This window comes from Esox lucius, chromosome 13, assembly GCF_011004845.1.
Source record: "Esox lucius isolate fEsoLuc1 chromosome 13, fEsoLuc1.pri, whole genome shotgun sequence".
Lineage (NCBI taxonomy): Eukaryota > Metazoa > Chordata > Actinopteri > Esociformes > Esocidae > Esox > Esox lucius.
Window position 1 is genome coordinate 37,169,647 of NC_047581.1, and position 27,407 is coordinate 37,197,053.

General features: G+C 39.5%; 3 protein-coding genes across 7 annotated transcripts; 2 read left to right on the plus strand and 1 right to left on the minus strand.

The window, feature by feature from the left end:
• The first annotated feature begins 2 nt into the window (after window positions 1-2).
• On the plus strand, window positions 3-10,506 carry LOC105014687 (long-chain-fatty-acid--CoA ligase ACSBG2-like). Its single transcript, XM_034296400.1, has 13 exons — window positions 3-137; window positions 707-978; window positions 2,990-3,078; window positions 3,270-3,390; window positions 4,246-4,326; window positions 4,556-4,705; window positions 6,702-6,869; window positions 7,111-7,292; window positions 7,411-7,644; window positions 7,877-8,094; window positions 9,475-9,614; window positions 9,792-10,035; window positions 10,210-10,506. The coding sequence occupies exons 2-13, from the start codon at window positions 799-801 to the stop codon at window positions 10,305-10,307; spliced, it is 1,905 nt and encodes a 634-aa protein (XP_034152291.1). The 5' UTR covers window positions 3-137; window positions 707-798; the 3' UTR covers window positions 10,308-10,506.
• A 2,206-nt stretch (window positions 10,507-12,712) lies between these two features.
• On the minus strand, window positions 12,713-17,693 carry LOC105014690 (flavin reductase (NADPH)-like). Of its 4 annotated transcripts, none has more exons than XM_010877202.5 (5): window positions 17,545-17,693; window positions 15,991-16,135; window positions 15,516-15,717; window positions 15,148-15,312; window positions 12,713-13,607 (listed from the first exon to the last, which is right to left on the minus strand). In XM_010877202.5, exons 2-5 carry the CDS (start codon window positions 16,123-16,125, stop codon window positions 13,444-13,446), a joined length of 666 nt encoding a protein of 221 aa, XP_010875504.1. In that variant the 5' UTR covers window positions 16,126-16,135; window positions 17,545-17,693; the 3' UTR covers window positions 12,713-13,443. The 4 variants fall into 4 exon arrangements, with proteins under 4 accessions (XP_010875504.1, XP_010875501.1, XP_010875502.1 ...); XM_010877199.4 differs by having other exon boundaries at window positions 17,569-17,691; XM_010877200.3 differs by having other exon boundaries at window positions 17,488-17,575.
• A 2,698-nt stretch (window positions 17,694-20,391) lies between these two features.
• Window positions 20,392-27,329, plus strand: LOC105014691 (N-acylethanolamine-hydrolyzing acid amidase). 2 transcript variants are annotated; one of them, XM_010877204.4, is made up of 11 exons: window positions 20,394-21,054; window positions 22,423-22,587; window positions 22,733-22,856; window positions 22,986-23,076; window positions 23,156-23,241; window positions 23,768-23,940; window positions 24,386-24,448; window positions 24,547-24,613; window positions 24,795-24,823; window positions 26,484-26,553; window positions 26,695-27,329. In XM_010877204.4, exons 1-11 carry the CDS (start codon window positions 20,855-20,857, stop codon window positions 26,713-26,715), a joined length of 1,089 nt encoding a protein of 362 aa, XP_010875506.1. In that variant the 5' UTR covers window positions 20,394-20,854; the 3' UTR covers window positions 26,716-27,329. The 2 variants fall into 2 exon arrangements, with proteins under 2 accessions (XP_019908457.1, XP_010875506.1); XM_020052898.3 differs by lacking the exon at window positions 24,795-24,823 and having other exon boundaries at window positions 20,392-21,054.
• The last annotated feature ends 78 nt before the right edge of the window (window positions 27,330-27,407 follow it).

Sequence of the window (27,407 nt, forward strand, 5' to 3'; positions counted from 1 at the left end):
TGCAGGAGAAGTCAAGGACAGCCAGGATACCACCTGTGCAGAACCTGCAGTGACAACCATATCAAGCACTTCTGAAGCACCAGCCAAGCCACCCAGGTCACCTAAAACAGAAGAACATCTAGAGAATCCTCTCTCAGGTAACAGCAGTTCATGGTGATCATAGGGTGTGCTAAGAATTAAATAAAAGATATAGAATATTCACTCAAATGAAGCAGATCACAAGTTATATAATCTGTAAGAGAAACCTGATTTATATTTTGTAGTTAACAGCAGATAAATGTATTCTGTGAAGTTTGTTGACAGAAATGTGCCAGAAAGATGAATCAGTTATGATTTAAAGTTCTTCAATAAAAGCTTCTGATCTTTGAGGAAGTTTGATATGTGATCTAAAAATCTATTTTTATTTGATACTTTTATAAATTTTTCAATGGATTTGAACTATTCACCTTTAAAATGGTGGGTGGGCAGAAACGTTCTACAGCTTCCCTTTGTTATCTGCAGCAATCTGATACAGGCATCACAGCTCTACTTAAGAGGCTTCAAATGGTTATACTTCACAGTGAGAAAGCAGAGGGCTGAGTAGAGACTTCTGCACTTACCTACCGTTCTTCTGGAAACAGGGCAGGGGAATACTAGTATCTGAGTTAACTCCAAGAACCAGCAATAATGACAAGCAACTGCTGCCCCTGCTGTCTGCCTACTACAGGTGCCTCAGTGCCCCTGGAGCTGTCCACTGTGTCCTTGGCCCCAGCAGAGCAGCTATGGTGCCATTCCCGAGACCATGCGGTCAAGCTGAGGATGACTGAGTCTGGGCTGGGCTCTGAGGCCCCCATGACTGTCCACCAGATGTTCTTGGAGACAGTGGAGAACTATGGAGACCTGCCTGCGTTGTCATCGAAAAAAGACGGCCAGTGGGTCACTTTGACCTGGAGGGAATATTACCAGCAGTGTCGAGCCGCAGCCAAGAGCTTCCTTAAGGTCTGTTTATTAATGTTGTTCTCGTATGTGTCCAGGCTCTGAAGTTGAGAGATTTATTAGAAAACATGGCCTTCGCTCAGATTTTGTCAGTGCTTGCTTGGCAGTCTGTGTTAACATGCATTTAGTTGAACCTGGATGAGCTCTACATTTGTCAATCAGACAGAAGGCTTAGGAATATTACTGTGAATTTTAACTGTACCTGTCTCAACTACAGAATGTCCAGGCTGTGGTTGTGGATCTAACTTTTTTAGTCCACCAGAACAAGGAAGCTCCAGATTTTTTTAGCCCGATGGACTAAAGATCCCAAAGAAGTTGATTTGCCACCACTTTAATGTGTTTGTTGTGAAGTGTTGGAATCTTTACAGTGTGATCTAAGTGCCTTTTTTGCCGGACTGTGTAATTGGAGCCAGACAATAAGAGCGAATGTCTCTTACTGAGTGAGTGACTGCCTGACTAACTATTGGTCCCAAGTTCGTATCTCCTCGCAGGCGATGCGTAGTACGTGTTATGAATTATTCCTTATAGATGAAAACTTTGCTGGCTAAAACCGTTTGTATCTACATTATAGTAAGCCTGAAACAAAACAGTTTACTGTTATATTGCGACTGTTTCTGGTGAATTTTTGAACAAATAGTTGCAGTATCTTAAGCCTTAACTGAAACTGTATATTGTTATATTGCGACTGTTTCTGGCATGGAATAGTTCATCTTCAGTCTCGCTAACAATTGCTCAATTCTTATGATTATTCCTAGGAAGTTACTAGTAAGATACTGGTAGATACTAGTAGGCCTAGGTAACACAATCCTCAATGGAGTCTAGCGACTGCTGAAACGTGTAATGCCGTGGCGTAGTGGTTAAGACAATGTCTCTCATGTGGTAGACGTACGTTCAAATCTGTTAAGAGCAATGACATTTATTACTTATTACTGGTAGATTCCACGATTCTCTCGTATTTTCATTTGATGAAAAAGCTAGTTATAGTTGCCTTTATTGATAGTTATTGTATAAATGGCATTCACGAATGAAAGAAAAAAGTATGTTGTTTTTCCATGAAAGAAAAAAATACGTTCTTATGCCATGAAATTAAATAGCTTTGGCAGACTCGCTAGCAATTGCTCAATTCTTATGACTATTCCAGTAGGTTAGTAGATACTGGTAAAGCTTATTACTGGCTAATATGCTGATAAAACGGCCAGTGGCAAACACCATACATAGACGCTATTTGTGGTGGAGGTGAACTTAGTAAGAAACGTTAGTCAGTTTAACTGCATCAGTTTAATTCACAAATGGCCAATTAACTATTAAAACGTCCAGTGGCAAAAGAGGATTTGTTCAGGATAGAGACAAGAGGCTATACTGACACCCAGCAAATGTACAGCTCTGTGGTGTAGTGGTTAATGACAGAGCCTTTCGAGTGGGTGACTCGGGTTTGAATCTTGAAATGGCAACACTTTCTATTTCGGGCCGGCAGAACTAGGCTTGCCTGGTTTCTTGTTTATTTATGTTTTACTTTTACCCAGTTTTCCCCCCTTTTTTGTGATCTACTATTTGTGTTTAAGGACCTGCTTAATTGAATGAGTTTCCAGGCGCTCAATCCACCACAAAGAGTAGCTAGAGCATGACAAGGCAACCATATTAGATTACAAAACTCCTTGAACCTGGACAGTGCCGGCCAGCGTTCTCAGAAAGCCCAACAACCATGTCACAAAATGACCAGCGCCTCGTCCACCCACTGCTCGTTTATCAAAAAAGAAATGTAATGTTAACATCATTGAAAACATTCAACAGGTTATAGATAGAAAGAATTCCCTTGTTCTCACATTGTCATTTCTATCTACCTCTGTCTGAGTTTAGGTGAAAACCAACACTTGGGCGTGAAAGTTTAAGAGCTTAGTCTCCAGTTTCATTTCCATGGTGGAGAATCAAGGAAGTGAAAGTGTCTTTCAAAAGATCATATCAGTCATCAGTAAATGATGCAGTGTACAACATTCTCCTTCTTTCTTTGCTGTAGTTGGGACTGGAGCGTTACCATGGCGTCGGTATTCTGGGCTTTAACTCTCCAGAGTGGTTCATCTCCGACATTGGCTGCATCCTGGCTGGGTAATAATAATAATACTTCTTACATCATAAGTTTATTTTATTGTGCACTGCCTTACCAGGCTCTACCAAGCATTATTGGTCATATCGTACTCTGTGGGTGTTGGACAACAGGCTTAATCCTACACACTACTAGGAGAGTAATCTATAACACCTCAGTAAGAAGGTTGTCTGATCCATTGGTTGTGTGTCAGGGGTCTTGCTGTAGGCATCTACACCACCAATTCCCCAGAGGCATGTTTGTACGTGGCAGAAAACTGTGAGGCAAATGTACTGGTGGTGGAGAACCACAAACAGCTCCTCAAAATCCTCCAGGTGAGACAGTAAAACATGAGCTGGATATTGTTTATGTCTGTCAATGGCCACAGAATCTACACCCATACATTATAAGGAGAAAAAAAATATTGTTTTATTTGTACATACATTTGTGCTCAAGTGTTTGCATACCCTTGGATAAATGGAATTATATGTACCATTTGTAAAGAAAACACGAGTGAGCAGGCAAAAAACGTCTTTTATTTCTAATGGGATTCACATTCAACAGTAGTTCATAACAGAATGGCACAATCATCTGTTCAAAATCACCTACACCTGGCCATGCCCAATTCCATTCTCTCAATCCTCTTTGTTTTCTCACTGAATGTTTGTTTGTTTCAGTTCCTATTAAGTTTGTACAGCGTCTTTGGGTCCCTGAAAAGCGCTATATAAATATAATGCATTATTATTATTATTCACAATCATAAAACAAAACATGGCAACAAATTAAAAAAACTTAGTGACCCCTGTTCAAAAGTCAGCATAGCCTTAGTTCTTAATACTGTGTATTGCCCCCTTTAGCATCAATGGCAGTGTGCAGTCTTTTGTAATAGTTGTCTATGAGGCCCTGAATTCTTGCAGGTGGTATAGCTGCCCCTTCTTTTTCTGCTGTAACCACTGGAGGGTCAACTTGGCCTTGTGCTTAGGGTCATTGTCATGCTGGAAAGTCCAAGTGTCCCATGCGCAGCTTTCGTGCAGAAGAATGAAAATTGTCTGCCAGAATTTTCTAATAACAAGCTGAAAGTGCAATTTCTGCCAGGGTATGCACATTTATGAGCACAACTGTAGATTGAGTAACTATAATATTTCTTGTTTTTTGTGCTAATGCAATCCTACATTTGTCGTATGTTTCAGATTAGGGATAAGCTTCCACACTTGAAAGCAATCGTTCAGTACAAGGATGAGCTGCAACAGAAGCTGCCAAACCTGTACACTGTACGTATGCATTAATTGAAAGCTCTCAAGCTAGATTTGCCTAACAGATGCCAATATCAGCAGCACAAAGTATTCTGTAGAATATAGTAATGCACAGTATTTTCTGTCACACATGGTAACTGAGACTCCATCACTGAGCAAACACAACATAGTTGACTGTAACATTCGGAAAAGGACACATGACGTGATCCGGCGCCCTGACTAAACCTGTCACCCTGTCTTCATGCAGTGGGCTGAGTTTATGAAGCTTGGTGAGGAGGTGCCTGATGAGCTGCTGAATGCTGTGGTGGAAAGTCAGAGGGCTAACCAGTGTTGCACGCTCATATACACCTCCGGAACTACAGGCAACCCCAAAGGGGTCATGCTGAGTCATGACAATGTGAGTATTGACCAACACACAACAATGGAAATGGATTATTTAGGAAAATGCTCTGCATCAAAGTATTTGAGATTTTCTGGAAAGTATTCAGGCTACTGTCCTAGCTTCAAGGGGAAGCTAGTTCCAACGATGTGGTGCCAGGATAGATAAGGGCATTGTCTGGGACAAGAGACCAGAGGTGGCCATTCATTGTTTGTCAATGAAAAACCTGTGCTATATAATTAGATAGTGAAAAAATGCATCAATTACTTTCAGAAAATATTTGAATATTTCTGAAAATGAATAGTATACATTGGGGAGAAGTATTTGATACACTGCTGATTTTGCAGGTTTTCCTACTTACAAAGCATGTAGAGGTCTCTAATTTTTTATCATAGGTACACTTCAACTGTGAGAGACGGAATCTAAAACAAAAATCCAGAAAATCACATTGTATGATTATTAATTTGCATTTTATTGCATGACATAAGTATTTGATCACCTAACAACCAGTAAGAATTCCGGCTCTCACAGAACTGTTAGTTTTTCTTTAAGAAGCCCTCCTGTTCTCCACTCATTACCTGTATTAACTGCACCTGTTTGAACTCGTTACCTGTATAAAAGACACCTGTCCACACACTCAATCAAACAGACTCCAACCTCTCCACAATGTCCAAGACCAGAGAGCTGTTTAAGTACATCAGGGATAACATTTTAGACCTGCACAAGGCTGGGATGGGCTACAGGACAATAGGCAAGCAGCTTGGTGAGAAGGCAAAAACTGTTGGCACAATTATTAGAAAACGGAAGAAGTTCCCAGCCTCGGTCTGGGGCTCCATGCAAGATCTCACATCGTGTGGCATCAATGATCATGAGGAAGGTGAGGGATCAGCCCAGAACTACACAGCAAGACCTAGTCAATGACCTGAAGAGAGCTGGGACCACAGTCTCAAAGAAAACCATAAGTAACACACTACGCTGTCAAGGATTAAAATCCTGCAGTGCACGCAAGATCACCCTGCTCAAGCCAGCGCATGTCCTGGCCCTTCTGAAGTTTGCCAATGACCATCTGGATGATCCAGAGGAGGAATGGGAGAAGGTCATGTGGTCTGATGAGACAAAAATAGAGCTTTTTGGTCTAAACTCCACTCGCCGTGTTTGGAGGAAGAAGAAGGATGAGTACAACCCCCAGAACACCATCCCAACCGTGAAGCATGAAGGTGGAAAGATCATTCTTTGGGGATGCTTTTGTGCAAAGGGGACATGACGACTGCACTGTATTGAGGGGAGGATGTATGGGGCCATGTATTGCGAGAGCTTGGCCAATAACCTCCTGCTTCTTACGGAGGAGTGGCTCTCAAGGTCCTGGAGTGGCCTAGCCAGTCTCCAGACCTGAACCCAATAGAAAGTCTTTGGAGGGAGCTGAAAGTCTGTATTGCCCAGCGACAGCCCCGAAACCTGAAGGATCTGGAGAAGGTCTGTATGGAGGAGTGGGCCAAAATCCCTGCTGCAGTGTGTGCAAATCTGGTCAAGAACTACAGGAAACGTAAGATCTCTGTAATTGCAAACAAAGGTTTCTGTACCATATATTAAGTTCTGCTTTTCTGATGTATCAAATACTTATGTCATGCAATAAAATGCAAATGAATTACTTAAAAAGAAAAAGTGATTTACTGGATGTTTGTTTTAGATTCCGTCACTCACAGTTGAAGAGTACATGTAATGGCAAGCAAAAATGGCTATGATAAAAATTACAGACCTCTACATGCTTTGTAAGTGGGAAAACCTGCAATATCGGCAGGTTATCAAATACTTGTTCACCCCACCATAGCTTTTTGAAACGAAGCTCTTAATTTAGTGTTCCACGTTGTCCGGGTGTCCACCCCCTCCCTCAGTGGTACTAAAACGGTGGATGCCTCGTTGCCCTGGAAACCATTATCTATGCCCGTACAGTTTTCCTTTAAGTGGAATGTACAGTTAGAATTGAATAATGTAAGTCTCATCTGACTATCCTCAGGTCACCTGGACTTCAAATGCAGCGGGCGTCATGACAGATCTGCAACATGGGGTGGAATGTGTGGTGAGCTACCTACCCCTGAGCCATGTAGCTGCCCAGGTCAATGACATGTGGATCTGCATGAGATTCGCAGCGGCTACGTACTTTGCAGACCCAGATGCTCTGAAGGTCAAAATCCCCATCATACTACAGACATAATTATGTTCATGAGTGTGACTGTCCTTTCAAAATGCTGTTTACGGAGGGAGGGCTGTGTCAGGAAATCATGGGCCCCAGAGCTTTGTTGCTTTTTGCGTAACGTCTTAGCTTTTCTATGTTTGTATATTTATTTGGTCCTTGAAAATGTGTCCAAGTGTGAAAGTTGGCATAACTTTAGAGGACTTCATAACCAGTGGCTGTGTGATTTTAGGGTTCTTTGGGGGCGACTCTGAAGGAGGTGCGTCCCACTAGTTTCCTGGGAGTTCCGCGTGTGTGGGAGAAGATGCAGGAGAAGTTGAAAGCCATCGGTGCCAAATCCTCAGGTATTAGGAAAAAGGTGTCAGACTGGGCTAAATCCATTGGACTGCAAGCCAACTACAGTGCCATGAATGGGTAAGGATTTAGGTTAGGTTCCTGTTGTTTTGTCAAACCCATATTTCACACTCTTTGTTTCACCCAAATAGCATTTTTGCACCCTAAACTATTTCTCTTTGTCTATTGTGGAGTCCAGTGAGAACTTGGTGCCCTGGGGCTTCATGCTGGCTAACAACCTGGTGTTTAAGAAGGTTCGCTGGGCCATGGGCCTAGACCGCTGCAAGAACTGCTTAACGGGGGCAGCTCCCATCACCAAGGAGACCTTGGAGTACTTCATGAGCCTTAACCTCCCACTGTATGAGCTGTATGGGATGAGTGAAAGCACTGGCCCTCACACCATCTCCTGGGAGAATAACTACAAGATCATGAGGTCAGCAAGTAGAAAAACTAGACTGTTCACTGTCATTTTTAATTGTGGTTTACATTAATTCATTTGTAATAGACAATGGTATTTTAAGAACAACACATTCATTCATACTGATAAGACATATCAGATATGACCGCATATAATATTGAAGTGACCTCTAATACCCTCTGTTTGCTATTTGAACGTATAAAGATTTGACAGAAATCTGTCAGTGATGTCATGATGTTGTCTTCAGCTGTGGAAAGGTGCTGATTGGCTGCCAGACAAAGTTGGATAAGCCAGACGAGGATGGAAACGGTGAGATCTGTTTCTGGGGACGGCACGTCTTCATGGGATACCTTAGCATGCCAGAGAAGACTGCGGAGGCATTGGACCAAGAGGGCTGGCTTCACTCTGGAGACCTGGGCAAGCTTGACAAGGACAACTTCCTGTTCATCACCGGGAGGATAAAAGGTATAGTACTCATTTGTTTTGTAGATGTAAATGTATATAGCCATTTCAAAACATGTCTGCCAATCCATGGTGTTGATGGGAGTAGGCTGCACTTGCCCTATATCAGTGATTCTCAGCCCTGCTCCTGGACGCTCCCCTGCCCTGCATGTTTTAGATCTCTCCCTGCCCTAACATACCTGATGTAGCTCATGAAGGACTTGATAATGAGCTGATCATTTGAATCAGGTATGACAGAGCAGGGAGAGATCTAAAACATGCAGGGCAGGGGGGCAGCCCAGGAGCAGGGTTGAAAAACACTGCCCAAGATGGTGACTTAAAGTGATTGTTCGACCTACATTAATATTTTGGGTGAAATAAAGTTAACCCTGAGTTGTTCTTGAAGGCCCATGAACAAATCTTTCACAACAAGCCATTATTCACTTCTGTCCCAGCCTGGAATTAGTATTATTAGCAACGTCCAAATTCATTAACTACAATTGTGCTCCCCAAGAAATAAAAGCTGCATTGCAAGTGAAACCAATTCAAAAAACGCTTCAAACTAAATTTAGTTATCTGTATCGCTAGCATAGGTTGTTTGACTGCATACTGACTAAACAGTTGGCAGGATTTGCAGACTTCAAACAGGGACTAGGCAAAACATTTTCTGGAGCCACCAAACACAGCCTCTGTTATTTGGCAGTGATGTCATTGGTAGCAAGCAATTGCTAAGTGGTTGTTTCAGGTGGTCAATAAAGTTAAGTTGAAACTTGAAAAAACGTGGACCAAACTGACCAGTAAAGATGGGAAGTAGTAGTTCAGTTGAAAATTAGATTTATATAGCGAGAATGAAAACATTATTTTGAGGAATACCACATTGACAGGCTCTTTGAGATAAACAACACCGCTGGTCTTAGTTGGAAGAGTTTAAGATTAGGTTTCTGCTTGCAATGCAGCTTTTGTTGATTGGGACTCATAGTTTCAATTCATTAATTTGGACGATGCTAATAATGCTAATTCCAGTTTCAATTCATTAATTTGGACAATGCTAATAATGCTAATTCCAGTTTCAATTCATTAATTTGGACGATGCTAATAATGCTAATTCCAGTTTCAATTCATTAATTTGGACGATGCTGATAATGCTAATTCCAGTCTGGTACAAAATTGAATTAATCGCTTGTTGTGAAAAATTACTCCATGAGCCTTCAAGAACAACTCAATGTGTTACTGACCCCAAATAGGAATCTAGGTCAAACTGTCCCTTGTTATGTACCTCCCCTGATCCTAGGGTCACTTTCATCCGTACTTGATCATCTTTTGTGTGTTTGCTGATGGTTAAAGACCATATAGTCGACTTACGATCTAAATATCCAGCTAAGAATGAAATATTGTGCTCTGCAGAGCTAATCATAACAGCAGGTGGAGAGAACATCCCACCTGTACCCATTGAGGATGCAGTGAAAGCAGAGATTGCCATCATCAGCTGTGCCATGTTGCTTGGAGACAAACTGAAATTCCTCTCCATGATGCTCACGCTGAAAGTAGGCCTCAGGTTATTCTGGTCATTGGCATGCCTTAGACTAGAGGGATTGCTTTAGAATTATTGAGCAATTAGAATATAATTTTATTGCACAAACAGACCTGGAACCCAAGGACGTTCAACAAATACAAAAACTCCTGGATCACTCCTAACCCTTGACCCCTCCATCTCTCCGTAGTGTTTAGTAGATGACAATGGAGAGCCGACGGATGAGCTGGCCCCAGAGGCCGTGGAGTTCTGCCAGCAGAGGGGCGTCACAGCAACCAAGGTCTCTGAGATCTTAGCCAATAAGGAGCCAGCTATTTACAAAGCCATCCAGGAGGGTATAGAACGTGTCAATGCTAAAGCTACCTCCAATGCCCAGAGGGTCCAGAAGTGGGTCATTTTGGATAGAGATTTCTCTATATCTGGGGGAGAAATAGGTAAGTAAATCAATGTGTTATTTATTGGTTGGTACAATCAAAAGCATGGGTTAAAATACAGACATTGCAACAAATTGTTTATTTGTATTTTGTGTGCATCTATATTCATTGTGGGATTAAAATATAATACTATTTAAACGTTATTTTTACTCAATATTGCTATCTTCCACCCAGGGCCGACCATGAAGCTAAAGAGAGGTGTTGTTGTCAAAATGTACCAGGACAAAATCAGAGAGATTTATGGAATAGCAGAAGAGAGCAGAGAAACCTGACGTGGGCTGTTTATCACTGGATGACTGTTATTGAAGTATCAAATGCATTTGTTCAATTTTTTTTTCTAATTCTCTACTAACTGGAGAATTATCCAATTGTTATTTGCCACATATTACTATTTAAGGTGTTTCAATGTATATAGGCTTTACCAGAAATTATATCTGCACTTTTTTGTAAATAAACCTTATAATCATCCTAGCCAAGTCTGTGCCAGCAGTTGTGCTTCTGGTAAACTACTCTGAAAGAATGAACTCTTAAGTGCAACACTACCAACACTTTCAGTCATATTTTTTTAATTGGCTTATTATTTTATTGTTGTTAAATATTTGAACATGTTTACAAAACAGTCATGTTCTTTTTTAAGATTTCTCATGAAAATCAAATAAATACCTAGGAGAATATATATATGTAGCAATGAGTTACACAATTATAGAATGATAATATAGAAACACATAATTATACTGAAATCTTGTTTGTTAAGCGATTCCATAAAAATACTAGAATGGCTGAAATGCCATACTATATTGTTTTCTAATTTTTAACAAATGCTTTTCCATGTTCAGAAAAAATATTAAAATATTTTTGTGTTAAAAAATAAAGTAAAAAAATCTATTGTTTAAAATAAAATATTTCACTTGCTAAAATTGGACAATAGTCAATTATGTTGGTTGGGACTCTGTAGACCAGGGTTCCTGGAGAGATACAGTCCTGTAGGTTTTCTGTCCAACTCTTATTCAGCACACCTGATTCTAAATAGTAGTTGGATGAAAAGCAGACTCAGGTTAGTCACAAATGAGGCTGAAGAGAAAACCTACAGGACTGTGGCTCTCCCGGAACAGGGTTGGCCAGCCCTGCTGTAGACCATGGTCCTCTGAGTCTTATGAGTCATAGAAAATATGACACCATGAGGTGTTATGTAACAGTGTAGAAGAATAATGTATTAGGTAACAGTAATCTCATTCCTAAACACTTTGTCCCAAACATGCAGAGTCTGGTAATATAATAATATTCTGAAGGTTACAGAAAAGGTTATAAAAATTCCATGTAATTTTGTCCTTGATACATTTAATTTAAATTCCATTAGTTCCTATAGACTACTCCATAGAGTAGGTTAGAGGCCTTCATAGGCTCTGGGCACCAGCGTAGTGATGAACTTCCGCTTTTGTCTAGAAGTCTGTATTGCAGTTTCCGGTTTACTTACTAATTCTCATCCGCATTAGTAAACACCTAAACTCACAACAAGATGAGTGATGCTGTTGTACGGAAAAAAAAAAGAAATATAATGTATGTGACTCATTTAAGTTTCAAGGTGCAAGTGGGGCATCATTTTATCAGGAGAATGTCCTCTTTGTAATAAAATATGGCTTGCACCATTCAATGACTTCAAACGCTAGACTAGAAATACTCAGAAAAGGCGTTTTTTTTTTTTATATACTTGACAGTAACGCAGGTTTAAGCGCAATTAATACCATATAGGACCAGATGTTTACTTCCTATAATACCAGCGTTCTTTTGCCGTTTTTGAGGCTAGGGTGAATTTTTATGTGTTCTATTGTCCTGCCAAATACTACACTAAAAAGGAACACGTCGCTAACTAGCTTAGCCGATAACCAGCCGGCACACCACAGTAAACTACTTACCCTCGTAGTTGTGCAGATAACTCGATACGTAGAGTTTGAATCCCTTGTTCCGCTTGCTTGTTGGAGCAGGAGAGCAGGCATCAACAATTCAATGGACATCACTAATGCTTATTTTAGGCAGGTCTTGGAGACATCTACTAAAAACTGACATTTTGGGAGACGCGGGTGATCGCCTTAAGGAAACCGGAAAATGATATGCCGACATCTGGCTAAAGCGGAAGTTCGTCCATACGCTTGTGCACTGAGCCTATTGGCCTTTATTCAGCATCCATTTTCATCTCTGAAAACCTCAGAACATACATAATGTGAGGGTTTGCTGTGGGATACTGCTCAGGTTGTGAGGCATTACATATGTGGCACATGACATTTTGAAGTGCCTTATACATAGATACTTGGCTTTTCGTTATACAAGACACCTCAAGAACTGCAAATGAAAGGAAGGCACACACACACACACCTCCTGGAACGTGAAAGGTATACACCAGCAAATAAATGGCTTGGTCTGACTGAAAACAACTTATTTTAATATTTTATTCTGAGAAAAACACCCACCTGAAGAATAGTTCTCACTCCATACTTGTACATGTATATGGATAGGTCAGGAACACTGTACCACGTCCACTTACTGGGAGGCAAAGTGATTCTGATACAGAAAATGTCCTTCAAACAAAAAACAACTACTGCTGACAGAGAAGGTTGCTATCTGATTACGTTGAGTAGAACTGAATAACTCTGATCTACTCAAAAAAAAAGAGCTTGGTATATTTGTGTACTCTATTTAATCACATTCATTTGTTACACAATGTTGCACAATCACAAAAACTAATGAGGATTTTACATACAAGCATCACAAAGTGATAATAAACAACAGATAATTTTATATTCCACTAAACACCCAAGTTTTCATTCTCTAAAAATCCCTATAATGAAGATTATATAGAATTTTATGTAGTGGTCATTAAAATAATTATTTCAAAGATATTCACTCAAACACCAGGAAAACTTTGTTAGCAACGCAACTATGTACAGGCAGAATTCTAACTAAATACTTGGGCTAAAATGTTTAACAATTGTGACAAAATGGTAAAGCAATCCCTAACTCAATGAATCATCAATGATATCTGAGGATTATTAAATGAATAACAAAAACGAATAAATGAGAAAACTGCTCCTTTACTCCATAGCAAAAGTTCACTGTAATGACAATGTATGGTGCTGCCCCCATGTGGTGAGCATTAACCTGACAATCACAAAGCAGGGTTACCATGGACACAGCTGTGCAAAATACATGAAAGTGAATGTCAGTTCTACAATGACCTCAACCATTTCAAATTATTTCATCACACAAATTCAGCATAAAATAAACAATGCTGCATTTCTCCATGTTCCTAACAGAATTAAAACAATGATACATTTAGTAGAAACCAGCAGACAAACATTTCCTTTTCCCAATAAAGAAAATAGCACTTACAGCAAAAAGAATGTTGATGGCTTTTCATTCATTTTTGGTTGAGATGGCAACTGCCTTGTTAAACCAGTTGTCACTGTTGAGAATGGAGAGCATGAAGCGAGCCACATCACCCCTACCAATAGCATTTCCCACAGGAAGACCGCTGGAGTTGGGGACAAAGTAGCCCTCATGGGTGAGGAACTCGTTGGCTGGTGAAAAGAGCAAAACAAATGGAGTCATACGGTTTGCCATCATTTTTTACTTTCCTTTTCAACTTTTTTGGAAAGGAAAGAAAAAGGTGCAGTGATCTCTTGTTTTTTCCGGAGCTGTATGTCTATTGTTTTTCTGATTACAAAAGTCAGTAAATCTAGTGAGGAACTAAATTAAATTTTTGAGCAAATTGAATTGAGGACTCTGGCGGGTCAGAACCCACATCTGCTCCCCCCTTCCTGACACCTTGGACCCCTTTCATTTTGCATACCGCCCCAATAGATCTACGGACGATGTCATCGCCCTGACGACACACACCGCCCTCTCCCACCTGGAATAAGGCAACACACATACATGAAGATGCTGTTCGTGGACTACAGCTCTGCATTAGACACTATTGTGCCTGCTAAGCTTGCTTCTAAGTTCAAGATCCTGGAACGTAACACCTCCCTTTGCAATTTGATCCTGGACTTGCTTATGGGCAGACGCCAGGTGGGGAGAGCCCCCAGGGCTGTGCACTCAGTCCCCTCCTGTACTTCCTGTTCACACATTAAACTGTGTGGTGACACACAGCTCTAACATCATTGAGACCGCTTACAGACAGGAGGTAAAGAACCTGGTGCCAGGACAACATGGTGCCAAGACAAAAACCTCTCTCTCAACACCTGCAAGACTAAGGAGATGATCATGGACTTCAGGAAGCGGCAGAGGGTGGGTCATGCCCCCATACATATTGATGGAGCTTAAGTGGAGAAAGAATCTGACTTCAAGTTCCTCTGTGTGTTCATCAAAGATGACCTCACTTGGCCCAGGCACCGTGAAGACTGCCCAAAAGCAACTACACTTCCTGAGGAGACACACTTCCAAACTCACAAACAGTTTTTCCCTCAGGCCATAAGGCTCCTGAACCAGCAACCCTGATCTATCATACTGACCACACATGAACATTCCAAATGTCTTTCCATGTACATTCAATGTACATTAGAATATAGTTTTGTATGTACCATTCATAGGCCTGTGACACTCATATTATATTTATAATACCCAATACAGCTACCCATATTGTTCATACTTGTACTCCCCATTCTACACTCTTTAAAACTGCTGCTAGTTTACATTGTTATGTATATTATTGGTATATTTCACTTTATATATTTCATTCTTAATACGTAGATATTGTGTGCCCTGTCACAAGAATTTAATTGTTTAGAATGACACTGTGTTTTTCAGTGAATTTGATTAATAAACTTCCATTTGAACTAAAGTGTGTTGTTCATGCCTGACTAAATTTACTTAATTATATGCTAACTTTGAACTGAAGATATGAATATACATAACTGATATTTGAGGGAGTCACTTCTGAACTGGAACGTTTTCCAGTCCATCAGTGCAGAGAATACATCAATGTATTTTACAAATAAACATATTTATTATATAATGTGTGACCAGATAAATTCTGTAAACATAGAAAAACTAAAGCCTTTTATAACCATCTTTCAGAATGCACTATAAATGAACTAGACATCTGTATTGCAGTACCTGTGGCAGGTAGATTCTTCAGTCCTGGTGGCCTGACAATAGTCCAGATCACATCTTGTGTCTCCTTCAGAAAGTGCTCCATCTCAAACATGTTGGTAAGGACACTTCTGATCAATGGCAGCAAAACGAAGCGGATGAAATAAGATGACTGTGTAACAGAGGTAGCTACAGGGGTAAAAATGTGAAGATAATAAGGGAATATTCTTGCTAAATGACAAAACTCATTTTTTTAATCCTGATTTTACCAGGCTAGTGACGTCTTATGCATCACTAGGTGGATTGAGGCAAATTGTTAAATTTACCAGGTTAATTGTCTGAGAACACATTCTTAACATGTTCTCAAAGGTAATCTGCCCAGTTTTACTTACGGTCAGTGTACCATGAAGTCATTGTGATTACCCGGTTAACTTGGGCCTGCCTCATAGCATTTACCACAGCCCTCATAGACAAGGTGTAGCCAGTAACCCCAGTGATATAGGATGGAGGGAAACCCAGGCAAGATATAATTGCATCTTGTCCTTGGAAGTAAGGTTTTAGGCTGTCTTCTGAGAAAATATTACCCTCAACCACCTGACAGAATAGACAAGAATAGCAACTTGATGTTAGGCTCAGCCCAGTGGTAAAGTTCAGTACATAAAGTATATAGTATGTCAAAAACAATACCGCATATTAATTATATATTCTGTCTTTATTTAAAAAACTGAAAAACTATCGATATATAGAACTAGTTCTGTTCCCTTAGCCTATGTGTTCAATGAAAAACATCTGAAACAAACAGTGCAGCTGCAGAGAATCTGTTGAAACCAGGCGGTTGGTGGTCATACAAGACGTAGCATTATTGACCTTTAATTTCTCGTGTTGAACTGTCAATTTTCCTGGGTTTCTGACGATGGCAGTGACAGAGTGTCCCTGATTAAGTGCCTGGGTCACCAGATACTGTCCAGTCTGTCCAGTGGCACCTAGCACAGCTATCTTCATCGTAATACTCCTGCAAAATAAACATTCTTTATTTATTATTATTATTATTAAGTCACGGAAAGTCATGAAGTCAATGACAGTGTAACATTTGCACAATAAAGGACTAATACATTACACTTTTTGTCGTAGGATGTTTGCTGTAAGCAGAATTCCCACATGATTACAGGTCATGTCCCTAAGATATTTATTCACATTTACAACAGGACAAGGTACAACTTTACAGGCAATAGTATATCTTAGACATAGACTATATTATGTGACCCATTCTTTGCAAATCTTTTTCTCAGCTTTTCAAGTTACTATTTTAATAGGTTGCATCAACTGTGTCATACATTCACATACTCAACTATTCCAAAGTCCAGATCAATCTGTCTTTGCTCTATCGACTGCAGTGGCCTGGGCTAGCATATCTACATAATGTTGAGTGGAATACATACAGACAGGGGTAAAAGTGCCATCCTCAGAATGATGGCTTTTAATGATACTGTATTACTTGGAATAAAATGTGGAGATATTCATCCCAAATCGCATCAGTATATTCTATATGAGACTATCTAATAGTCGCAACTTGGATTTTTCACAAAATAATAAGTAGCCTATGGATTTTTAGCTAATATTTTAAAGTTTCCCTTGGAAAAGTTTCATTTTCTATAATGTTTAGATATTCATCCCAAATTGCATCACTATATCATTAGTACATGTAGGCTAAATGTATGTCACATCTAAAGACACATTTTTCAAAATGTTGGATTTCGTTACATCTTTTTAATAGCAGTAACAAATAAGTTTATAACTCATGGAATATAGCAGCTTTAGCCCTACCGACAGCAAAACATCTGTTACCATGCCTCTGTATACAATGCTTCGTAAGCTCACAGAGCAGAGGAGAGAAAAGATGCGCTAGTTTACCATTATTATTGTTATAAATCGTTAAAAAAGCCGAACCGAGTTCGGGACAAAACCAGCTGGCCTGGCTCCGTTGGGTCCCGTAGCATGTAAGAGAAAATAGAATCTTAAAACTTGAAAACGGGAAGGAAACTAATTTAAGGTTTTCTTTACTTCCTGTTGTTAATACTGGTTATACTTGTCCGATTAACACTCCTCCAAGGCGTTTCATTTAGCTTTTCCTGTTTGTGAAATTAAACTGTCAAAATGCTGGAGTAAACATTGATTTCAACAATACACAAGACAAGTTCCTAAATTTAACAGGGATTTTGTACTTCCACAAATGTAATTTCGCGCTTTAGTTTTATATTTTAAGCACGCCTTTGCATACAGATCATAACATGTTAGTAAGGATATACGATTCTAACAATACGTTCAATCACACGAGTATATCGCTACATGGATTTTAGTCCTTACTAGAATTCAAGCGCGGGTATAACTGAATCGTCTCCCGGTGACAGTAGTTAGACTCACTAATTGTAGTTTAGTTTTAATCACCGTAAAAAAGCTTGGGACGCAGACGTCGACGCCTACTGAAGGGCGATGATCAGGGATACGCGTTAGTAACTGGAAATGGAAAGACCGTAGTTGTTTTTTTATTTATTCTCAAGACCGTAGTAGAGAATCTTGCCAACAGCACTAACAATGGCGTCACTTTCATATGCTAATGACAAAAACCTTCAAAATAAAAGCCCTGATGTCAATGTATTGCAATGTGTAAAAATGTTTTTTAAGGATAATACATTGTAACCAATGTGCAACCCGTGAATACAACATTTACTGGGATTGATCCATAGAGAAGGTAATTGAAATGGCATTCTTCATGGATCTGTGACGGTAGTAGGCAAACTGTAATGGTTCCAGTGATTCAGCATTTCATTATGAAAGGGGAAGTGCAAGACAGGGTGATAGTCATTAAGACATGGTTACCTTGGCACTACGTAATAACAAGGTGACCCAGAGGAACCTGTCGTTTTGAGTCTAGTATGACCTTCATCAGCATGTCAGTATGAAGGACTTGGCACAATCTGAGGCAAGAAAACAGAAGAATACTGACTGACTGATGAAAATGACATGATGTGTTCTGCACAGAAATGAGTTGACCTTCCTTTCCATGAAAAGTGACAAGACTCCTAAGCTTGACATTAAACTTCTGAGTGGATAGTTGGAGCAGCACGCTTCCATAATTCATGATAATAAATAGGAACAGAAGATTTAACTAGAGTGCCCCCAAAACATCCATATCCCTTTTTCTCTTACAATCCCTTCATAAAGCACAGTGTGTACTGCATATAGGGAATGCTCCAAACCTTAATCCTTGTTATTGGTGTTTGTTCATTAATTTGTGACAGTATTGGACAGAGACATTGCTGAAAAATGAATCAATATTCAAGAGTTGAGAAAAACTGCTACTTCATCATTACCTTTTCTCTTCAATTTTATTATAAATTTTATTTTATTTGAGATATAAAAATGTTTGCGTATGTTGTGAAAGATCGCCTCAAACGTTTCACTTTGCTGGTTCTGTTTGGCAAACATCAATCAAAAATATAAACTTGTGTCTTGATTTTATAAATAGAGTTTCAGACTAGAATTAGACATGGCCTGTCACAGTCAATATCAGGTTTTTTATAGACTCTTTCCTCTCCTCTCTTGGTAGATCCTGTATAATACAGAGAGAGCAGGAGTCTTAATCCTTTCATTCCACAATGTGTCTGTTTTGGTTATTCTCATATGGACATACTAACTTTAAATGTGTTGTTTTTTGATCCAAGTTAATCCAGTCTGTTTATGTTGGCTGATGTGTCATTGTACGACTGAGCTCACTGTTTTGACTCCTGTTGTGGGTTTATTTGTCATGTCACTATTTGTGCTAAAGGATAAATTATTTTTTGAAGCATTGTCAGTAAAATATTCCTCGGAAAATATATATGATTATTTATTATTTGAAAATATACGAAAACAATTATTTATTATTTGAATACAATGAATCTAACATACTAAGGATTGTAAATACTAATGACAATACATATCTTCTCATTTAACAATTGGCCAAAGATAGGCACCCTGACTCAATAGACCAATAAGAGACCAGTTCTAACACCCTAATTAAGATTAGGTGAAACTTTATTGTCATTGAACAGTACAAGTACAGTTCAACGAAATGCAGTTAGTATCTAGCCAGAAGTGCAAATAGAAGAGGGCAGCAAGTGTACTTACACAAGTATTTACAAGTATTAAGTATAACGTTTGTTTCAATGAGATGTGCAATGAAGGCGAATACAAGTACAAATAACAATTCTAAATGTGCAAGAAGGCAAATTAAAGGTGCGTGTGCAACTAAAATGCTGGGATAGCAGCAATAAGGAGAATTACAGACCGAGATCAGCGACAGACCAGTTATAACACCCTAATTAAAGAGCAAAACCAGCTACAAACCAGTTATAACACCCTAATTAAAGAGTGAGACCAGCTACATACCAGTTATTACACCCTGACTAGAGAGAGGCCAGCTAAATATTTTAGTTATAACAGCCTGACTACAGAGACTAAAACAGCCAGGACAGCAACAGTCAGACCCAAACAAATGATGAGAAAACAAAAAGAAAACCATTGGACACACTTGAAGGAATTAACAAGAAACAAAGTTCAATGCCACCATGCCTTTAACAGAGAGTACATAGAATACCTGACCAGTGTAACAGACAGTGTAACAAACACAAAACCATGGCTATGTACTAAAACTAACTCATACTAAAACTGTAGACATAATAGAAGGGAAGAGAGAAATATATTTTTATATGAATTGTGACTAAACACCTGTCATTTTAGTTTATAATTTTAGTCATTGCTTTTCTTTATGAAATAATTAATATCTGGACAGCTCTTCCATCATGTCCACAATAGCCTTGTCTAACTACAGTAGACCTGTTGTCCAGTTATAATAGGCTGATAAAAACTAAAACGACTATGCTGATGTTTGACCACAAGACCCACAAAGAATTTGAAATTAATCCAATCATTGAGAAACTCACATATTTGTTAGGCAAAATACTACAACGTGCAAAGGAACAAGATTTGTGAACCGTTGCCATGAAGGAAAGTGAAACCGGTAGAGCACAAACAACATTGTTAACATAATATCCCAGACTTAATTTTCCCTTGGCAGGAATTACAATCTATGAAAATGCTGCCATGCTTGCTGTTTTTTTTGTTGACAAATCACAGCTGAGTTTTTTCTTGTTGGCCAGGCATTCGCGTGGTTGTACGCCCCCAGAGGAAATATGCGTCTTGGGTTGCATTTAAGACCGTGAAAGTTTGTGGTTTGTGTTTTGACCATAGCTGAGTATAATTCATAGGTTAATGACCCGGGTGATATCATGTGATCCTTCTTTTCTCCAGAAGTCCCAACCAGTTGACTACTTCAAAATGGCGTATGTCCGTTTGCAGACTTTGTTAAAATGAGCTTTCCATTTATCACTGAGCAGTTCACTAAAGCTAACATAATCTAAATGTAAAGGCATGGCGTCAAATCGGGACATCACAGAATACAGCGTCGATATGTAGAGTTACTTGTTTTTCATTTATTACAGAACTGTTTTACTGCATCATAAATAGTTTTACTGAAACTGGACTGAATTCTCAAATCCGCATAGACACCGTGGTCAGGTGATCTGTTTACTACTAGAGAACCGAGAAGTTGGTCTGCTTTTTCCCTAAGGGACATTTTGGAGTAATTAGCTTGCTACAATGTTTCGACCCAATTAATTTGGATCGCACGAAAATGACCAACTTCCAAAGCCTTGAAAGAGGCACGACGTTTTCAGCTTTGGTCCTGCTCTGTCCTTTAATGGCATGCCAGATAGGCTTCGCTCCACCTTCAGTCAACATTAACTTGAATGAACCTCCAGAAGTGCGATGGGCACCGCTTTTGACAGTGTACGATGCCGACTACTTGAAAAAAGCAGCTGCTGAAGTAATCGAGTAAGCTCTTGAATTTCTATCTCCAGAAGTTCTACTGGCCTCATTTACTCAAGTCATGCATCTCTCAAAAATAATGTAATTTTGCTGATATATATATCTTTTAAATCGGTTCCCAGTTTGTGTGTATATATATATATATATATATATATATATATATATATATATATATATATGAAGGCAGTTGATGTGTACTTACTATATATATGATTGTTTTGGTGGTTTCTTGAGAACACGTTTTAATTTGTTACTACATATCAAAAAATCTGAGCAATTTTTCGGTTTCTGCAAACGCTTTTAAACAAGGCAATCTTGACACACAATGAGAATGCGTATTGACTAATTAATGGGAAATTATGCCAAACAAGAACTATTTATTACAAAGTATAACACTGTGCACAAATACAACATTGAGAGTTCCTACCTAGCTTTTCCTAAATCACATTTACCCAAAGAACCAACCAGAAGCAAAGTTTGCTAACACAACGATGGGAAAATCTCTGTAAAATAATTGATGTGACCACATTTCACTACTTCTGCTTTCCCACGGGCCCATTTATCTCTCCCTGACGAGGCCTGATTGGGGCAGGTGTGCCATGTCAAGGGGTGGCAGCCGAGCTGCGTTTATGGACAGCATCTGGGCTGCGTTCAAGGACCCTGTTCTGTTATTGCTCAAAGGTTGTACTGTCTCTGAGCGTTAGGTAGGTAGGAAGCATGTGGTTTCATATCTGACAGTAATGAAAACCACATAACTGTTTCAATTGGAACATGTTATTCTAGGCTTATACTGAACATAATTTAGATAGACTGGCGAAAGCTTTCACAATGATAGAGACAGATCCTATATGAAACATTAACTTCTTACAATGTGTTACCAATTGTTAGCCATTCTGGTGCAAACGTGCCCTGGGCGTTACAACAAAGCCACTTACGCAAAGCTGGTTGGCAACCTTTGATGAGCCAGCAGGGCCAACCCTGCCACTTCCCAGCTGTAACTCATCGGGGCCTTGTCAATGGAGAGTAAGCGGGATCCTGATTAGCATGTAGGGGGAAGAGCCAAAACAGAAGGTTCCAAAGGCCATGGATTGAGAGGTGTATGTGGAGCTGGATAGGAGGCATTAACAGAGGGCAGAGCGTGGACAACATTGCTGTTTTGCTCCCAGCGAGACAGGATCCCAGGAAGGAGAGGGACAACATGGGGAGAATGATGGAGAAGCAGCTATGACCGCCAGAGCTCATTCCACCCAAATGTTGTGATATATACTGTTTCAGATTATGTTCTCTACCTTGATTCTTTTCATATGTAAGTGCCCTTATGCTTGTTGATGGTTTTGAATTGATATAACACCTGTTCAATATTTGTTGTTCCAGCACAACAGTTCCAAAGTGGGTGCATCATGCGGTAGCTCCAGTTGTGGAAGCTTTGGAAAAGTACTTACCTCCTCCCTATGCAGGGGAAATCCGAGGACTGGCCTCGCATTTTGGAGGCAGCCTAACAGACATCATCCTTCTCAACTTTGCCTATGAAATATCTGCGTACGTATGAACTGATCAGCCTCAATTCTGGGCTGAAACTGGAAAGTCGTCACTGTGTCTTGTTTTCAGTTAGGAAAAAAGTGAATGAATGTGTAAGAATTCTCCATCCTTTACATGACTGGACACTATCCTGTTGTGTCTGTAGGTTTTGCACTAGTATTGTAGCACAGGACACAAGTGGAAGGTTGTACCATGGCAGAAACCTTGATTACCCACATGACGTTCTCAGGAATCTTACCATCAATATTCTCTTTGTCAAAAACGGAACGGTATGTCATAGAGCTCTAGGTCTATGGTTTCCTTCTGCAAAACAAAGTGATTAATCAGGATATATTGTTGAGAAATTCCCGGAAGTATAAATGTGTTTGGATGATTTTGTATTTTTTCAATGTTTCCAGGTGGCTTATCGTGGTACATCATTTGCTGGCTATGTTGGGCTATGGACTGGACAGAGTCCAAATAAGTTCACCATCTCTGGTGACCAGCGAGGTAACAATTCACTTTGTCTAATTTTCCTGGGGCCATTCATTCAGACGTAAATCAGTTAATTTTAAGTTGTCATTATCAGGTAAAGACCACTTGTGGGATTGGTGGAAGAACTGGGTATCGGCTTTTCTGCTCAAAAGCTCTCCAGTCAGCTGGCTACTAAGAGAGGTGAGTCATCTACGGCCCAAAAATCCCAAACCCTTTATTAACCACACACAAACTACCAAACGTGGTTCCACTGAAACAGTGTCGTGGCTCATCTTTTATTAACCACACACAAACTACGAAACGTGGTTCCCCTGAAACGTTGTCCTGGCTCATCTTTTATTAACCACACACAAACTACCAAACGTGGTTCCACTGAAACAGTGTCGTGGCTCATCTTTTATTAACCACACACAAACTACGAAACGTGGTTCCCCTGAAATGCTGTCGTGGCTCAACTTTTATTAACCACACACAAACAACAAAACGCTGTTTCCCCTGAAACGCTGTCCTGTCTCATCTTTTATTAACCACACACAAACTACGAAACGCTGTCCTGGCTCATCTTTTATTAACCACACACAAACTACGAAACGTGGTTCCCCTGAAACGCTGTCATGGCTCATCTTTTATTAACCACACACAAACTACAAAACGCTGTTTACCCTGAAACGCTGTCCTGGCTCATTTCTTATTGGTTGTCCTTCAGACTTTGGAGGAAGGAGCCAATTTTCAGGATGCTGTGTTGCGACTGGCTAAGATCCCCCTCATTACTAGTGTGTACTACATTGTTGCTGGGGTTAAGCCTGGGGAAGGCGTTGTAGTCACCAGGAACAGGAATGGCCCGGCTGACATCTGGCCTCTGGACCCATTGAATGGAGGGTAGGATTGTTTTATTTTTTTACTATAATACATGCACATACATTGAATGCATAGTCTTCTTTTATGTATCACTCTCCTGATCTAGACCTTTCAGTAATATCACCGTAGACTGTGACTGATCTCTGCAGTATACAACCAACAAACCCTCAAAGGAAATGCTACATTAACAGTTGACTTTACTAAGCTGTAATTAGAATAATTTGATTTGATGTCAGTGGACGTAAAAACCTTTACATGATTTGGAATGTGTTTGGTTGGATCTGAACAAAGTTAGTTTAAATTATAAATTGTGTTCACTTAAAAAGTTTTTTTATTTTGTATAATTTGTCTGGGAAATGAACCAATTGGTTTTACTTGAATATTGTTATAATCAGGTAGGCAGGTTGGGCTTTTAGAATAAGATATAAGGACCCTAGGATTTGACCTGTGTTCTTTCCTACTGAAGGTGGTTCCGAGTGGAGACCAACTTTGATCATTGGGTGACCCCTGCTGCTAAGGACGTACGCAGGTGAGTCGTTCTCTCTTCTTTACATGAACACTATTACATTTTAACTTATGTGAATGTCTGGCTTCATGACTTTAAAAAATATTAAATCTGTCTTCCAGAGATACAGCCAACAAAGCATTAAATGCAACTGGACAAGATAATATCAATATGGACACCTTGTATAAGGCAAGTAGATGGCTGATAATGTATTGTTTTGTGGTGTTTTCAGTCTTTTGATTGAAAAGGAAAAAACATTTGGCTATGTGATACTATATCATTGTCTTGAAAGTTGTTGTTGTAGCAATTGCAGAAATATAATGGCATTGTTCCATGAATGGTTTATGTCTTCTGTAAATTTGTCTGCCAGGTTCTGTCAGTTTATCCAGTATGTAACAGGTAAGAATGAAGATTTGTCTACATCCTGTTCTCCTGAATGTACTCCAACGTGTCAAAAAAATTGTTACTGACGATTGAGCCAATTAACACATTGTTGAACCGAATACACACAATGTGTAATTGTCTTGCTGACAACATGGCAGCTGCAGGTCTTTTCTCAGATCTTTAGCGAATAAGAATACCTGTAGCTAAAGATAACATCCTGTTCATGTATTTATTCTCTATATTCTGTTTACATAACATGGGCTAAATGCAGCTCACCTGCACTAATGCTTGTTGCCTGCCTTCTGTTGAATTCCTCCCTTAACGTTTCCTCCTCATTGTTCTGATCTGCTGGGTCTAATAAGTAGCCCGGGTCTCTCCATTGTCTGGGAAGCAGCCAAAATAAAAACCCAATGGTTCTAGGAACAAACAATGCAAAAATAAACATGGCGTGTGGCCTAGAGGAAACAAGCAGGATGTTTATTTTAGTGATGTTCTTTTACTCATATTTCTAGTTTCAAAACATTTAAAGGGTAGTAAAAAGCGTAGCATCATAAAGTACACAATAACAATGCTTGTGCTGTTCAGAGTACACACTTAGTGGCCCAGGTGGGTGAAGCACAGGTGGGTGAAGCCGTTTCAATGGGAATGGCAGTTCAGAGAACCGGGCTGGATAAACAAAAGACAAGGTCACTGTAAAACAATGATAACTGCCTAAAGGAATGGTTGACCATAGATGGAACTTTACAGAACCAGCCATGGACTTTCTGAAATCATGCTTAAATCATGAATTCATCTACAAAGCATAGGCCACAAGCAAAATAGTTTACTAATATGAACATTGTCAGGTTAATTTAATCTGAGCAGTGGTCAAGAAAGATCAAAAGAGGGAGAAATTCCTAAGATATAATTGAGTGGGGACATGCTGCTACCAGCCTACTATATTTAGAGAGCATACTAAGAATAAATATATACACACAACGTGATTTGCAGAGACGCTTATGGGTCTTTCTAAATGTTAGACGATAGACAGAGCCACAGACAAGGCCAAAAATATGTCTATCCCAGGGCTAGGTTTTAGAAGACTGCTTCATACTTCTCACTTTGACAGAATGGCCAGGAATTTGGAGTGAATACAATGTTTTTTTCAAGCAATGTGGTCAGGCAGGATTATGTGTCTTGTTACCAACAGGGCCCTGAGATGTTAGTTTTGATCAAAATAAATAAAATAGGAGCAAACATCTTTACATGGGACAAGATAGATGGGACACCTGCCTATTCCTCAGAAACATTTCCACTTTTCTACAGGAAAACCACAAAAGGAGACTAATGCAACAGATGTAAAGTCGTTCATTATGAACTGAACAGATATTCTCACTTCTCTCTTCCAAAATATGAATCATATAACTGCAAACCACATGACGAGAATGGCGTTATTAGGAATAGGACAATGCTTTCACTTCCCTTTGCCTCATGCGATCAAGTCAATAGGACTCTGTCAATAAAGTTCCTGAATAACCCCAAGTGTATTCTCACTGAGGAATTGGTTGCACTTAAGTTGCACTGGGATTTAAGGTTTCCGTCTTCCCCTGCTTGCATTAAATGTGCTGTTTGTGTCATTTAGCTGTAAGTGGATATAGTTTTGTCTGAGATAAAAACCTTGCCTCTTGTTTCATAGTATTACTGTTTATACCACAACAATGAGTGCAGCCAGCCCTGAAAAATACAACAACATGGTCCGACCAAAGGTAATAAAACATCTTTCATCATTGGCTCACGGTTGTGTCCAAATGCAGTAAACGATGGACAAGTGAATACTTTGCATTGTGAATTTTTGTCATTGAATCAGATCTACTGTAATTAATTTGTTACTGTTCCTGGGTTTCCAGGGCTGCCATGGCAATGAATGAAGCTGAGTTGTGAACCAGAGAATTGGCCAAAATGGGCAGACCAGGCATCACCATGGGAAGATGTTTTCATGTGGTGATGCTGATGGTTGCTGAACTTACAGCAGTGACCTGCGAAGGAAGCAAATTCGTTGTGGATAAAACAAAGCTCAAACTGAGTTGAGAATCTTGTCAGGGGGTGTTTAGGGTTTAAAAGAAAAGTGTGTGTGTGTGTGTGTGGGGGGGGGGGTGCTATAAAAGCAGGCATTTTCTGCTTTCTATGTGACATAAATGTGTACTGTTTGTGAGTACATGGGTGACAGCTTTTATTAATCATATATTTTAGAGTATGGTCATGATTAATATTAAGCAATAAAGGCCTTTTAAGTTTGATTAATTAATGCAATATACTACACTGACCAATGTATACAATTACAAATAACATTTTAAAAATAACAAACCTTTTATTAAAAATCAAATGTCTCTTGTGTTGAGCTACTGTTAATGTCACTAAGTAATGAGAGCTCACACCTTCTTCCACAGTGAGGAGAGGGCCGATTCTGAGAGTGGAAATGTTCATTTCTGTGTCTGTTTGAAAGATGGATACTTTGATTAAACATTGATGGTGAAGGAAATTATTAAAGTCATTTTGGCGTGACTCTGTGTTGGGACAAACCCCAAGAAGTGAAATTCTCATAAGAAAACAAAAACAAAGA

Coding starts and splice junctions, on each gene's coding strand:
- LOC105014687 (XM_034296400.1), top strand. CDS start 799: ATGACTGAGTCTGGGCTGGGCTCTGAGGCCCCCATGACTGTCCACCAG. Junction 3,079..3,269: donor ATTGGCTGCATCCTGGCTGG/GTAATAATAATA, acceptor GTTGTGTGTCAG/GGGTCTTGCTGTAGGCATCT. Junction 7,293..7,410: donor AACTACAGTGCCATGAATGG/GTAAGGATTTAG, acceptor TGTGGAGTCCAG/TGAGAACTTGGTGCCCTGGG.
- LOC105014690 (XM_010877202.5), bottom strand. CDS start 16,125: ATGAAGATAGCTGTGCTAGGTGCCACTGGACAGACTGGACAGTATCTG. Junction 15,718..15,990: donor TTCAACACGAGAAATTAAAG/GTCAATAATGCT, acceptor CTATTCTGTCAG/GTGGTTGAGGGTAATATTTT. Junction 15,313..15,515: donor GACTTCATGGTACACTGACC/GTAAGTAAAACT, acceptor TTACCCCTGTAG/CTACCTCTGTTACACAGTCA.
- LOC105014691 (XM_010877204.4), top strand. CDS start 20,855: ATGACCAACTTCCAAAGCCTTGAAAGAGGCACGACGTTTTCAGCTTTG. Junction 21,055..22,422: donor GCAGCTGCTGAAGTAATCGA/GTAAGCTCTTGA, acceptor TTGTTGTTCCAG/CACAACAGTTCCAAAGTGGG. Junction 23,077..23,155: donor CATCTCTGGTGACCAGCGAG/GTAACAATTCAC, acceptor TGTCATTATCAG/GTAAAGACCACTTGTGGGAT.